General features: G+C 38.1%; 1 protein-coding gene across 2 annotated transcripts; it reads right to left on the bottom strand.

Moving 5' to 3' along the window:
* Nucleotides 1-2,208: 2,208 nt before the first annotated feature.
* On the bottom strand, nucleotides 2,209-13,088 carry LOC106155640 (monocarboxylate transporter 13). Of its 2 annotated transcripts, XM_087004883.1 has the most exons (5): nucleotides 12,942-13,088; nucleotides 10,597-10,994; nucleotides 8,458-8,601; nucleotides 4,408-5,175; nucleotides 2,209-3,937 (listed from the first exon to the last, which is right to left on the bottom strand). In XM_087004883.1, the coding sequence occupies exons 2-5, from the start codon at nucleotides 10,964-10,966 to the stop codon at nucleotides 3,783-3,785; spliced, it is 1,437 nt and encodes a 478-aa protein (XP_086861009.1). In that variant the 5' UTR covers nucleotides 10,967-10,994; nucleotides 12,942-13,088; the 3' UTR covers nucleotides 2,209-3,782. The 2 variants fall into 2 exon arrangements, with proteins under 2 accessions (XP_086861009.1, XP_086861010.1); XM_087004884.1 differs by lacking the exon at nucleotides 8,458-8,601.
* Between the last annotated feature and the right edge of the window lie 2,990 nt (nucleotides 13,089-16,078).

The following is a 16,078-nucleotide window of genomic DNA, read 5'->3' as shown; positions in this document are numbered from 1 at the left end:
TTATTAGCGTATCTGTTGTCAGTTTTGATGTGAGCAGAGATTACACATCTGAGGAGATATTTTCTTCCCGAGAATTGTGTTACTTTTTTTTTTGGACATTTTTGTTCAATTTTATTTTATGCTATTTGATTGATGTGTGACCTGAAGGTGCATCCTGCCACTATTTTGAATTTAAAAAAATAGTTGAACTGAAAGATTAGATCGCAATTTAGGATGTTCTTTCTAACAATATCTTGTTGGAGTTCTTGTACTCTACAAGTTGGAACAATATTACAACATTATTACAACGTCTGGTTTTTGAAATCACTTGAATTTTCAACAGCCCTAGAGTATTTAAAAAATTAGTAATCTGGTGATGGGCTGGTGGTATTAGAAAATTAAAAAAGATAAGGAGTGAAATAAAGCAAGTAGTCTGAAATAGGCTATGCTACTTACACGTTCCCTTCGTTAAGCCATGTAATTGGGGGCAAAATTGTTGTGTTGATACTTATATTAATGTCTCTTCTTGCATTGTAATGTGAATGGAGTCAAGTGAATGGAGTCGAAGTTTGTCAGCACGCCTGTTCTTATTCTTTCTATTTATTCTATATATTCCAATAAAAATAACAGTATAAAAAATCGGCGTTTTTTGTGTTTTGATGCCACAATATACACGAGCACAGTCTTGAAATCATTGTCATAGTATGTGGTCGAACTCGAGTTGTACTTTGGACATGCAAATAGTGATACATCTAATTATCCCAACTGCGATGTGAAGAATTCCAGCGGAGATCGAGCACTCCTAGTTCTTTGGCATCCACTGTTAAAAGCAATTTTAATCCAACTTGAATGTTTCACGACATTTACTGAACTAGAAGCATGACTTAAAAAAACATAAGTGTTGCACTCGTTAAGAAAAGACCTTTGGCACGTGATTTAACTCCTCTTCCTGCAGTTACAGTTCTACAAACATCTCTCTCTCATTACCTACGTGATATAATTGATACATGTTGGCTAGATTTTAAAATGGGAACCTAAATGCAATGAAGGCAAATCATGTTGGAAACGATATACAGAGTAGGAAAGGGACAATCTAGATATTATTAATTCATTTATTTATTTATTTATTCACATGTTTATTCAAATTGTCAAACACTACCGTTTATTTATTTGTTTATCAAATCTCTGAACGAACTATGTGAACACATATGAAAAAATGCATACACCAAATGGTTGTTAGAACAATGGCTGAAATATAGCAATGTACTTAATCTTTCAGCACATCAGACTATTGCACTGTGAATGGTTGCAACGGGCCCCGAACCCCACGCCAAGGGGGTCGAGAGCAGGCTTCGTAGCCTGTTATTCCTTTAAAAAAAACCCGGACCCTCCCCCTTTCAAATAATCCTGGACCCGCCCCTGGGTTGTGAATGTCGATATAAATGCTACTCGAATGTGCTAGAGAAGACAAGACCGTGATACAAGCTGTCTCACACTAGATTATGAAAAGTATCATAAAAAGGACGTTGTTTAAAATGACATTAGCTACTGATATGCTGACAGAAAAGGCTCTAAAATTATATCCGCTGTTTTAACGAAATATCAATCGACATGATATGTGTTTACCATCTTGATCCCGGTCTTTTGCTCACTGACGGACATGCAAGTAGAAATGATTAAAGCAGTAAGCCAAAGAAGAACATATATCTGTTCAGTTTTAAAGGGAACTACCTTTACTTGGTTTAATTTGCTTATGTTCGGGAAGTGCCAGAACTTTTTAAAAGTAGCTTTTCGTTTAACTTGTTTTCTACAATAACAAAAAAAAAAAAAAAAAAAAAAAAAAAACATCAGCATGAGCCTGGTGAAACAATTTGTGATTTTTTGGGTCCTTATTCTATCAATAACATGGAAGGGTCCAAGCCAGATGAAAGAGACATATCCAATGTATGATTGCTTCAAATAGACATTGTGCTCAGGCGGTGGCAAGACCGTTTGGACAAGTTCGTGGTGATGATTTTGTTTTCACTGTTTCAATACCTGTCCACTGTCATTGCCACTGTTTAAATACCTGGCTGGATACATGTAGTAGTAGTTGATAAGATTAAGAACCTTAATGTTACCGAGCAGAATTTGTAGTCACTAAGGCGACCGTATGTAGTTAAAAAAAATCTCAATCAACATAATCCATACCGCGTTATAGAAAAAAAAAAGAAATAGGAAAAGGAAATGGAGGTTTTCTGACAATTTATTATAATCCATTATTGCAGCACTGTGTACATGTGCTGCCCATTATGTGGAAAATCAAGAAAAAAGGCGGGGGATGAAAAAACTTGAAAAAGGACAGTAAAATGATATATCATAAGGATCAAGAGAAAAATTTCACGACACAATACAGGGGATTTTCTACCGCAAAGCATTCCGTTTCATGTTAAACAACTTTCAATAACTAAAATTTCAGTCCTCATAAGGATATGTCTAAATATTAAACTTTTAAAAATATATATTTTATACAACTGAACTGACCGGTGTAAAATCCACTGTCATATACATGTATTCAGTATAGATATTCATTATGCAGAGCTACATGTATATCAATATTTCAATAAAATATCTTCAAACCCCGTTCCTTGTCTTTTCGTACATTATATATAATATATCTATACATAATATAAAATATAATTAAGTGTTTAGTTCGTTCATTATTTTTACAAAAGGATTACAAGGATTTTCACATATTTTGACACATTTCTCACGTAAGAGAAGGAAAGTAGGTTTATGGCATATATAGGTACAATGGTGTCTGGCAATAAATATGAAATGTCCGTCGTTCTGCAAAGGACGTGAACAGCTGTTGAGGAGTTGAATAAACTACAACCTCTCCAATAAAAAAGATAAATAAAAATTATAAAACTTTACTTCGTCGGTGGGATAATAATACCTCCCAAATGGAGAAGGCATATATTTTATAAAAAATTTAACACTATTTGAATATACATTTAAACGATTATTGCCCCAAGGTCTGAAATAACATTAATTGTCTCTTCATTTTATTCAGTGCAGTTGTTGTGGAATCACAGAAGTAGCCATCAGTTTATCATACAAACAGACCTGGTGGAATCACAGAAGTAGCCATCAGTTTATCATACAAACAGACCTGCACCGAACAATTTTGCTATCTTCTTAACTATAGCACTCGTACATTTGTGCTCCATGCAAATACAAGATTACACATCTATTTCTTTGTTTAAAGGGGTAGGTTATGCACCCATGGGGCGAGTAATATGATCTAATCACAATATCGTGATCTTAATACATTAGTATAAAATATCTCTTAAAAGAAAAAAATATCTATTTATTGATAGTATTTTGTTTGTTTGTTCCGGTAAGAAGTGTAAACAACTTGACTAATGTACACTTGATAATATCACATTAGAATAAAATATCTCTTAAAAGAAAAAAATCTAAGTTATTGATACTATTTTGTTTGTTTGTCCTGGTAAGAAGTGTAAACAACTCCTCGACAAATGTATACTTGATATTGTCTTACTGGCCGTGTGGTTTGATTATGGCTTATTTTTACACAGATTGCTAATTACAGTTACAGACAAAGTATGCGCCTGTAATTTAACTCCAGTCCCTCATAGAGGGCACGATATCCCAGACTGGCGGTCTATCTACTTCAACACTCACTGGACATTAAGATACTATTTACACGACTTTAACCCGTTTCTTTCTAACGCCCTGGGTTCACATGCATTAATGTGCATTTCACTCGTGCATGCATGAGGTGGGTTTTCTTGCCTCTAGATATCTGTTATCACGTCTTTTTTCTCATCATCACTGGCTGTTTGCCTCATGCGATACCATGGAATGAACATTATTAATCCACTAAGAATCAACGATGTGCCCCCAAAATAAAAAGACGGCTGGTAGTTGTGTAGTCCGTCGTACAGCCAACCTGGAAAAAATAAATTTAAATAATCTTCAAAGGAATTTCATATTTTTTTTATGTGTGTGTTTCCAAAACAGTAAAAATGCGGTTACCACTCTCCCTACAATAAAACTCTATGTTTTGCTTGTGGACATCAATATGTTCAACTGAGGAGCGGGAGGAATAGTTATAATGAGAGTACTGTTTGTGCGTTTCTAGCGCTTGACAATTCATTGCAATACTTGTAAAATCTTATCCTAATTATCATTGACGTTTTGGCAACTAATCGATATTCGTACAAACACTTTTCCTTTCCAAAATACATGTAAAATACAGTAGATTCGGTATTTCAATTATAATATACGGGAAATAGTGACTTCTATTTCAGCAGTAGCTGACTGTTTTTTTTTTTTTCAATCTTTGAGTGAATAGAACCGTTAATTTTACAAGGAGAAGATAGAATATATATATAATGGTAGGGCCTTCTAAATACTGACCCGCAATTGGTGCACCGAGCATTGTCCCAAATCCTCCAAAATTCATAACCACACCGTATCCCACGGTGAGCCTCCTTTTCCCCAATATGGCTATGATAACATCAGGCAACAAAGTTCCAAATGCAGAATAACCAAGTCCATATATAACAGAACAGATTACCAAAAGAATGAAGTGGCGACTGATTGGGAAGAACAGAGTTGCCAGGCCGGCAATTCCGTAAGAAAGTGCGTAGTTCAAGGTGGGACTGCATTTAACACAACTAACGCTGACGATGACCCCCTGTAGTACTCGCCCGATTGTGTTAGAGATGCCGATGACTACGAGGAGAAATGCGCCTTGCTTGTGTGAGAAGTCCAAAACATCTGCGACATGCGGAAGGTGGACCATCACAACAGATAAGCCTACGCAGAATAAGAAGTTATTGATGCAGAGAAGGACGTAACTGAAACTCAAGAATATCGTAAAGTCAATAATTTTTGGCTTTGGGGTAGTGTCCTCCGTTGCCACTACTGGGATGTCCTGGTATCTAGGCGGGAGCTCATGAAGGACAGCACCGATACTCATTGTTTGGAGAAGAAACCCAGACTGAATCAGGAGAGATCCTCTCCAGCCGTATGTCTCGACGAGATACTCTATTATGTACGGCTGAGTCATCATACCGGCTCCTATCCCTGCTATGCTGATGCCCATGGCCAAACTTCGGCGGCGTTCAAAACTCAACCCAACGATGAATACCGACGCAAAGCAATTTATTCCGAAACCGAAGCCTAAAAAGAAAATCATATATATCTACAAAACTTGGTTTTAAGATGCTAATGTTCTTATCTAAAGAAACCCAATAAAGCATTTTTACGTATTGTTGTGAGTAGACCTAACGTGTGTGAAATGTTTTGCAATATCATTTTCTGACGTTTATCATGTCCCTGTTCTTATTTCTCAGGGTGATGGTAGGGCGATATGAGACCTAAAAATGTACAAGTACTCTAACACGAAAATTCATGCGTAGACAGTCCGACAGATATTCACGTTTTTTGATGTGCAAAAATGATTTTGTTATAAGTGTATTATTATTTAATTAAAGTCTGTCTTTCGGCCAACTCAGTTGAAAATGTCCATTAGCGCAACTGGATGTCCAATTTGATATAATATACATGTTTTTTTGGACTGGCATGTGTGTAATCCATGAGTGCATTTAAGAACAGATGATCCGCGGACTAAATGATCTGCATACTAAATTAGTCCGAGCCCACTATGCCCCCATGCGTCCGATCGAACGGAGGAGACTGTGCCCCTGCAGGGACGACGCGTGGGGAGGCGCGCGAGAGACGGAGAGACCATCACAGGATTAAGCGGTCTTCCTTTCATGTAGTGTCCGTCGTATTTGATCCTTGGATCAGTTGATACTCGGACCTTCTGTTCTGAATGGCCTCTAACTAGTCCGAGGGTTAAATATGGCGACCCAATACAAAGCTTGCCGTCTAATCCTCTAATAGACACTGAATAGAAATCCCGTGGGGAAGTATTCAAGTGGGTCGGCATATTTAGCCCTCGGACTAGTCAGTCCACTGTTCTGAATGTCCTCCATGTGTGAATGTGCATAGAGCATAATGTGCATACTGGTAGCAACAGTGCTACAAACATTATTGATTATTGATAAAGCTTCTTAAGTTATATAATAGCTTGACGGTAAATGATGGGAGATGTCCGTTGTTATCTCAACAACATAAACGGTATAAATTACTCAAAGTAAATTGATTAAATGATTTGCAAAAGGAATCACATAATCGCTATGTGACAGGGTTTTCGGAGAGGTCACCCGCTCCAAGTGACATTAGCTGTTGTGCGCCGAGACTGTATGAAATGACAATGTCAGATTTCATGTCTGTTCATTTGATTAGTTAAAAAGATAAGAACTGTTCATTTGACCAAAAAATTAATTTTCTTGGGGTAAACAACAATTTCCCCATACTTACCAATGGTTAATGAATCCATTTTTACATTCAAAGTTAGTACCTGTTTTTTTTTCTAAAAAGTTTATTTGTGTGTTTGTAATAATCTCTTAAGAGATTATTACAGAGTATAGCCACCTATGGAGGTCACGTGGTCCGCTGACAAGCACAGATTTCTAGATCTCATACGAAGAGTTGTTATCCCTTTAACCATTTATAAAAATTGTATCTCGGTGCTGTGGTTAATTTTGTCTCTACGGACATTTTCAGCATAGGGTTAACTTCCGCGGTGGGTGTCTTGTTTCGCACAAAAGAAACTCAAACATGAAAGAATCTGAAAGGAACTCATCGGGTGATGCCAAAGTAGTTTATAATAATTTTCCCTTAAGGTCGACACGAAAATAAGCGTAAAATTGCCCTGTTGTGTTGATGCATTCATGTCACATCTTCAGATTTAGATAAACTTTTTTTCTGTATCACAGTTATGGTATGAAGATATGTAGGACACCGTCCTAGGTGACACTAACATGTGCAATGCAGTAATACCACATGCAGTCCTCTCCACTTTATGCTTGCTGTTATGCTTTCTGCGTTTTCATTAGTAGTAAAGCATATTGGTGACTGCCCTTTTCATGAAATAGGAAAAAAACACAATGCAACGGGTGGGGGGGGGGGGGGGGGGGATGGTAAAGAGATTCTCCTATCGCCCGTTGTTATTGTTGCCTTTCTTTTATGTCCTTCTTAAAAATCTGTTGACCACAGTGCAGGTTCATACAATGGACGCGTTGGTAAAAATAAACTGTTATTAAAAAACTAAATCACAGAAGGTATTCAATTTCTTTCCTGTGACCTTGCAATACCTTTATTTTTCATTTTAAGAACCAAACAACTAATCTAGCATCACGGTGCAATTTAGTGTATCATTAAATTGTTGGTCATTATAAAGTTCACTAAAGGGTCTGTGTCCTCTTGCCAGTGGCATGAAGCAATAAAAAGATCCCCAAGGATCATTCATAACAACTTTTCAACTTTTTTGACTTTGACAATTAGAAAAATACCCACCCTCAAAGATCCAAAAAGATTGCACTACTTCTTAAGAAATTAAGTAGAAAAGCAAAATGTATTCATCATTGTAGGCATACGGGGTGAACTTAACTGACTGTCACGCAATGGTGACGCGTAAACAACATTACTAAGCTGGATGTATGCCATTTAATTTTTTTGTGGGTGGGGTTAAGATTTAAACCTCAATGTAAAAAGAAATAGTTTCGAGACAAACATCAAGGACAAACATAGCTGGTTTGTCGTCAGCGTCGAATCTGTCTCAGTAGGAATCCATTGCCTGCAACATTTAATCTGTGTGGTTATCATTACATGATCTCTGACTGGTTTCTCAAAAGACGAGCGATTTAAGTTTGTACAGACGCGAATCTACCTATTCAAATCCAGCGAAGAGCTTATTCCCATTCACTTGCCTCTTACGTCTATCTTACTTAAATGTCTAGCGGCTGCCCGTCGACAATATTGCACTAAAAGCAGTGAGCGACATTTCTTTTGTACACTGCAAGAATTTCGCTTTATCTGACCAACCATAGGCACAATAGACCTCTCCGTGAATCATTTTCAAGATAATCTAAGCGATGATTAAATACAATTCAATCTCCGTACGCAATGGGTATAGATTAAATGTCGCATTTTGGTGCCACATATTTTTGTCGGTTGCTTACGAAGGGCTTAACCATCTCTGCCTTAAAAAAGATTTCTGTATTTAAGAAAGAAACTTATAACATACTACTCCATAAAGTACACTATATAAGGGATAAATCCATCAAAATTAATTTTTCTCGGTAAAAAGCAAATTCTCCTATTTACGAATTGTTCGACCCGTACCTACACTTGGATTAGATTTTTTATACCATTTTAATTCATCGTTTAGTAGTAAGTGATTGACCAGTCGTTTAGAACGCCATGTCTATCTGTATTTAAAAAAATCGACATCAGGTACTTTTATTTGAGGGGTTGTATAGTTTTTAATGTCTAAGCTTGAAAAGATGAGTCGCTTTGTAAACATAGAAACATGATTTTGGGAAAGATCTATACCTGTGATTATTCCAAAACTGACATACAAGTACATCAGACTTGTGGCAAAAACGCTGAGAAATAGACCCACGGCAGCGATAGCGCCTCCGAGCATGGCCGTCACCCGGCAACCGAAACGATCCACGATGACGCTGCATACTGGACCTGCAAATAAAACGCCACCTTTATAATTTGAATTTTTAAAATTTTTGTCTACAATAGTTTACAGTTCGCTATTTCTGTAATATTGTCTTATTGTAGGTGATGAACAAATTCTAGGAATATAGTGTAGAGTAGTTAGGCCTAATGGTGTTACGGACTATGAAAAATATTGTTATGTATGACATGTGAAATTTAGTATTGGATTTATGTTCAATTCCATCTCAATTTATCTGCGTTTTGTTTCACTCTTTTCTGTAGATTCAAGTGCATCTGCACTCCAGCAGTGCATGTAGTTCTCAAGGCATAGGTTGGATTTACCCTTGAATCTTGTCAGCAGACAGACAGACACACACACACACACACACACACACACACATATGCCAAGCATAATATACCGTGTAGATCAGCATACTTTCAAGTCTGAGTTTTTCGCGACCCCCAGTGGGCTCTCAGACATACCCTGGACTAATCACATTGCGTTAATATGTTGAAGAGTGGCTCAGCAGCAACCTCGTTATCAGCCCATATACTTTCTCAGGTGAAAGATTACGGCGGTCATTTACAGGTACACGAAGAGTTTTTTAATGCCCGCCATTCCAACCTTATAATATCCTCGTCTCAAGGTAACGAAGTTCTTGGGCTTGATAGAGTGTGAACTGGAGAGAGGGGGAGAGACGTCATTTTCATTCCTCACACTCTGAACTGATATAAAGGCACTGATTCAATCACTCCCTAGCGCTCTTCCCGACATCCGACTTGCATGGACGTGTCCATTTATTTTTGTATGTAGCTTAGAAAAAGAGCACAGTGACAACAATAACAATAAAACACATGCACATACAACTTTTACCAAGAGGTTTGCACTCTCAAGCCAAAGGTACGTTGATTAAATAGATAATTCTGGCACTTTGTCCCATAAACGCACAGTGCACTTAAACTGATATATATGTATAGTAATGCATAGCAACTTCATACTTGGCTTTCTTCGTCCAAAATGTACATAATGTAGCCTACCCATAAAATGTAGCACTCGTTCTGAGCTTACTTATGCCCCAGTTCTATTAATGTGCATTGGACGGCTAACCAAATGTCGCTAAAATCGGGACATAACTACTGTAAGCTCAGCAGATATGCTATATTTTATGGGCGCGTTTGCAACGAATATGTTAACTTGAAACGATGCGCGACCACAAGAACAAATGGTGGTTCGCGCATAAGTCTGGCATCCTACCAAGACATTCATGTTACTCATCTGATTATAGATCGCCTTTGTAATCACCTAATGAACATAAGTGCAAAGACTGCCTATACTCGTCTCCAAGGCAAAATTTAGGCGGCCTTCGAAATACAGCCGTACCTTTTCACGTCGTGACCTTCAGTTTAGAGCATTGGTTATATTGGTTTTGTCAAAGCATTCCCACTGTTGGTCACAAAATTCATAACTACATTGTGATATTGATAATGATGGACCTTTTTGAAACTTTGTTATGTGTAATGGGCAATCAAAAAGTACATAGCTAAAATTCTGCCGTGGGCATGACATGTGCACGTCACATAGGGCCTAATACGCATGCGTAAAATTCTAAACACAAAAGATCCACTTTCAGAAAGATCCACGTTAAAAATGGCCAACCAATAAAAGAATAATTAATCCTGTTCGAAGACATCCTTCGTGAATAGATTGAATAAATAAAAATGGCAATATCTGCAAATGGTTATTTGTTCAGTCGATATTTGCCAAACAGTATGTGTAATGTACAGGTGCCCTCTAGAATCATATAATTCGAAGATATATTATTAATCTCCTTTTTTGAGTTCAAACATAAAAGTTCTCTGCAACAAATAAAATAATTTGTGAATACTTGGAATATGATGACACACCAATTTAAAATTTGTATTTTGTTTATTCTGAATCAGTTGGGCTGGTGTAGTATTTCGCCTAATATTTTGGCTCAGGAGGGGCGCAATATATTTTGGTTTGTGATACACTCCCTTTACCTGTTAATAACAGCATGCCATAATTGAGGGATCCAACCCATGCTGTATCTCCCACACTTTGCTTGAAGATCTCTAAGAACTCTTCAAAGTAAACGCCCATGGATGCTGACAGCCCATGGACGAAAAAATGCGACATAAATGCTGCGATCACAATCAAGCATTGTCTTATTGTTCGCTCTCTAGTCCCCATATATTGAGTGTACTGAGGAAGGTTTTTTAGTTCAGATTTCTGTTCAGAAAAGACAAGGCTTGGATCGGATGCCAGGAACAGTTTTTCCTTTTCAACCCCGTTCTTTGCAGGTGGTGTGCGAGGGTCGCAGATTATCGGTGCTGAGCTGTGTAGTGGAATCGCCTTTGTTGAGGACTCCATGGTGCCACTCGGGTGTGGTGAATGTATCCTAGAGTACCAAACAACACATCTTTATAGACATTGCGGCCAGGAAATTTGGAAAGGATAATTAACGTAAGCGGGAAAAGCTTATGGAAATTTCCTAATCGGTTCGATCAGGTTATCCAGGGCCTTCTTCCCAGTCTGTTCCCCGAATAGATGCAAAAAATTGGCCTTTACTGAGAGCGTTACAACGGGTCTGGGACCCTTCCAAATTTCCTTGTCCTGCATTAATGCCATACCTAAACGCAAATACGATAGCAAGCTATACCTAATGCACCCATTCTAGTTACCTTTTTGTATGTGAGTATAAAAGTAGTGCATAGCTTTATATACTGAATAATCAACATAAAACACACCGCTAACATTGTATCTGAAATAATTCAAGGTTCCGTGAACTACGATAGTTCCCAGAACTGGTCAAGGATGCTTCCAGGTATATGTCAAAGTATAAATCATTGAGCTAGCCAACAGGTCTCTTCTGTACACTTGAGATTATACAGATAGCACACACCAGTCACGTGTACCAGAAAGCAGCTAATACAGGTGCCTGTAAAACAGGTGATTATCATTCATGCTCTTCGCATATACCTGGTAGATGTCTGTAGAATAAGGTTGGAATCATACCGCTGCAGAAAAAAAATGAACTGGAAAAAAGATACGGCCAAGTGGCATGATGATGCTCGTGATACACACAATTCCAGATCTCTCTCTGATATCATACACTATCCCCAATCGGTGCTCCCCATTTCCAGCCACCTGCATTAATTCACTCTCATTATTTTATATACATTTAAATACACAGTGCACGCCATACTTTCTGGTAACTCAATACAAACAAAAATACAGGATAAAATAGCGTAGCTTGCATGCTGGTAACCTGGTAATATTGGCTGCAACATAAGTTTTGCACAATTACAATGTGTCGCCTTTAATGTAATATCTTTTATAATGTCTTGTTGAGCAATTACCTATGGTTTAACTCTATAAGATAGATATGAGCAGTTAATATTGTAGAGAAAACACACTGTCCACAAGGTGGAAACTTACAGTGTGTAACGCCCGCAACGGCACTTGCAGAGACAACAAGGACAGACGCTGGCGACGGCTATATGTACACTCACATCAGTGTTTGCACATAAAATATTTTTCATAGAGCCCTGATATATATATATATATATATATATATATATATATATATATTATATATATATTAAAAACAGAAAAATATGGCTTGTTTTTGAGGTTACGGTTTAAACTGCACTTAACTCCGAATAGAAAATAGATACTCAACAATAAGAGGAGTTAACAATTCTTTGCGCAGTGTCTACGGCGTTCTTTGTGTCAGAAGTGGCGTAAAATTAGCCTCAGGCCGCACGCATAAGTTCAGACATAAACTAGTACGCATAAACAGATACTGTTCATAGGAACATTAGCAGGTCTGATCTTCACCTGTAAATTGATGCCCATCAGCTCAAATTTATACAATGGCAACCAGTGGACTGTCCGAGGCTATTTTTGAAATTCATTAAACCTTATATATTGCCAAATGGGATCCATTGGGCGGCATTCTCTGATGCTGTAAAATTGCGTTTTGGGCGCAGACAGTATTATCCTTTTGCTTTTTTGATGTGGGTTTATCGACAAATATATGCAAGAATACTGAGTGCAGTCCACTCTTACCTGTCAACAACAAAAATAACCAAAACTATTTTTTTCGAAAAAAAGCACCTTCTTATATAAATAATTAAAATGTTATATATGGGCATCATGTTCTAAGAAAATCGTTTTTCATGTGATATGTTACGTATGGTTTACCTTTGAAATTTGCAAACAATTCACTGTCCTGTTAATTTATAACATTTGCGGTCAGCACAGACAGGTTTTATTTTGCTTTTGTTAAATTATTATGAGATGTTGCGATAAGCGATGTCAGCTTTGAAATAGCACTACTTACCCCGGGTACGGCAAGCGCAGAGTGTGGCGCACGCTTAATGGTGTGCTGGCCTAAAGGAAGCCAAATCCCATGTCCAGATCTTGTTCTACCTGGACCAAACTGGTTAGAACTAGATTTGGTAGTCGTATATTCACCCCTGAATGAACAGGGCTCATCATTGCTATTTACTGCCATTAATATACAAATAGGACAAGGCTGTCAGCGCTACGTCACGACTATTGTAAGAAATGAGGCAATATCGGTAAATCGTGTAAGGTGTATTTAGAAACTGTTTCATGATCATTGTTTTTATTAACTTCAGCTTGACACTGCTGGAACAGTTCTATGACCGTAGTAGGCTGCACATTTACCTGAATCATAGCCATTTATCACGTGCCAGTTTTACGTGAACTAGAAAGTAAATCGGTGTACACTGCGCCATTTGTTACATCTGCCTCAAACCAGTTTGTTTCGTAGCAAGGGCAAGCAGGCATTAAATAGTCATAAGCAGCCGAATGCTTTTTATGAATTATTTTGAACAAAGTGTTTTAATGTTGTATACGTATATTGCAGAAGGCACTTGTCGTCCACGCCATAATAAAATATTTTGCAAAAAAAAAAAAAAAAAAAAAAAAGGTCAGGAGTGTTAGGATACAAACTAACAAGATCACTTGCATAGAACTAGCACGGCTGAATCGGATGAAAAAGTTACAGTACAGTGGTGCCAATAAGTGCTCACTTCCTTTTTCCCTTGTGTTGTAACGGTCCACAATGAGCCATACTGAGCGGTACTTAATGCCCCGTTTTTTTCTGGGTATTTCAGCAACTAGGTGTGGCTTTGCACATCTCATTGCTAGTCTGATGCACGCTGTTATCAAAGCACCCGTGTGCGATAGCGTGGTAGCTAAGGGAACATAACTGCCGTCTTTCTTTTTGTTTACAGGTTTCAAGCAAGCGGTTTGTAGAAACAATAACAGGCTGTAAACCTTGCATTTTACCATTATTTACTGTAACTTCAAGTGAACATATCTGTGTGTATTATATTGGAAATGGAGCAAATAAATTATTGAAAGCTATTCATCGAGTAGCACGTGATGACCTTGAACCATTGACATGATATTGCTGAAACCCGCAGTGATGAAATGCAGGACGTGTTCCATCAACTTAATTAGACATCAACTTGGTAGCACGGCGGGCAGCTCATTAATCTGTAGTACATGTATATATGTATCGGGGTAAGCTGGTCATTCTGCCAACCGTTGTGTATCGCCGAGTTCACCGGCCATTAACTCTCTCTTTCCTGTTGTTTTGAAAACGTATTTTGGTAATTATTGTGCCTGTGACTCAATTGTAACTTAATGTGAGATGTCAGATAACTTAAGACAACTAGACTATTGAATTTGATTTCCCTACACTTGCATGTGATCGACTTTCTGTAAAATCAAATGGATGAGGTTTTAAACTGCACTGCTTGACAAGTGATAATATCACATATTTTCTTTTTTTTCTGGACTTTATTACAAGTCTTAGTTTGATCTGAATTGATTTCGCGACGGGTGCCAGAGAATCTTTTCTCTATATTGTTTCAAATCCTTCTCAGTCGTTTTGAATTCAAGTGACCTTTACCATAAAAATGCCACCAAAACACGGGCTTGTGTTGGTATCGCTATGACCATTGTATTCATATTAACCTACATGTAAATAACCAACAGGGGTTATGCCCATGGCCGCCAATATGGTTCTAATTACCCTAAGAGAAGGCGGCGAAGGAGGCTACGGGTCGAGTATCCTCTCCTCGTCTCTTTCACGAAATAAGTTTGTACTTTTTCATAGACCTGTCTCACAGTCATGTATATTTTGTGTGGTGTAAGTTATTATAGCAGCAAGATGTTTGAAAGTATCTTTATCTTCAATGTTTCTCCCTCTGATCTCAGTAGGGCTAGATTCTTTTTTATTTAGCCTCAACACCTTGGTTTTGTCTGTGTTAATTTGAAGACCTGTGTTTTCAGCATGTCCTTTTTTCCTGCATGTGCTGGTTCTTACTAGTACTAGATAAAATGTAGGAGGGCATTATCATCAGCATAATTCAAGTCCTCAAGCAGGGTGATAAAGTTCCTTCTTCTTCTTCCGCTGGTTGTTTTCCTCATGATCCAACCCACAGCAACAATGAAAAAGAACCCTGGCATTACACAGCCTTGTCGAATTACAGTTTTGACCAAGAACCACTGTGTTGACTGTCCGTTGTTGATGGCACGGCTACTGCTTCCACTGTACACCTCTTTGATGATATCAATGAAAAGATTAGGGATTCCCTAAGACAGGACCTTCCAGAGCTTCTCCCTGTTAACGCTATCGAAAGCCTTACGGAAGTTGATAAAGTTAATGTACAGCGGCGATTGGCACTCAATACATTGTTTGACAATATTTCGCGATATAAAAATCTGTTCAGCTGTCCCGTGCCCTTTTCTATATGCTGCTTGTTCATATCTCAGTTTTTCTTCTACTCCTTTCCAAACCCTCTCTTTAATAACTCCGCAGAAGACTTTTCCAGGTATGGAGAGCAGTGATATTCTTTGTCAGGTGTGTCAGTACCAATTAATTGACTGTCTTGTCTGTAACACGTCTGCATTATGTAATGTGCGATAATTTCATTGGGCTGATCCTAGAATGGCTTTTGGAGAGCATGCATTGTACTGTAGTAGTTCTGTTAAGAAACTCTCTATATTTCGGTTATGCCTGCATAGATGATTTTGAAAATAACCAGTTTAACGGTCGGGTGAATTCAGCGAAACAGTGTGTCACAGCATTGCTGTTATGCACCAGACAGGTTATTGTGTAGCAAGGAACGATCGGCACAATCTTTCAGAGGTATGTCTAGACTGGTGTACCTCCGCAGAAGCGATGTCTAGGGCATCCACAACTTACCACCAGGAAACAGGATCCATTGTTCTTACGGTTTTGCTGCCGTAACTAAACAAAGGCAACCTGTTCGCTTCACAATTGCCATCGAGAGCGATTTTAACTAAGGGCCCTTTGCGAACACTAGACTGGTTTTAGCAGGTTACTACACTATAAGACTTCTGAAGAAGTCGCTGTGAACAGCACAACATTGCCGACTGTTTTTCTAATGAGTTGGGCAGCATAAACGGTGGAGCGGA

The sequence above is a fragment of the Lingula anatina genome, chromosome 2 (assembly GCF_051362555.1).
Source record: "Lingula anatina isolate TDL-2025a chromosome 2, LinAna3.0, whole genome shotgun sequence".
Classification (NCBI taxonomy): Eukaryota; Metazoa; Brachiopoda; class Lingulata; order Lingulida; family Lingulidae; genus Lingula; species Lingula anatina.
This window is presented reverse-complemented; position numbering and strand designations above follow the sequence as displayed.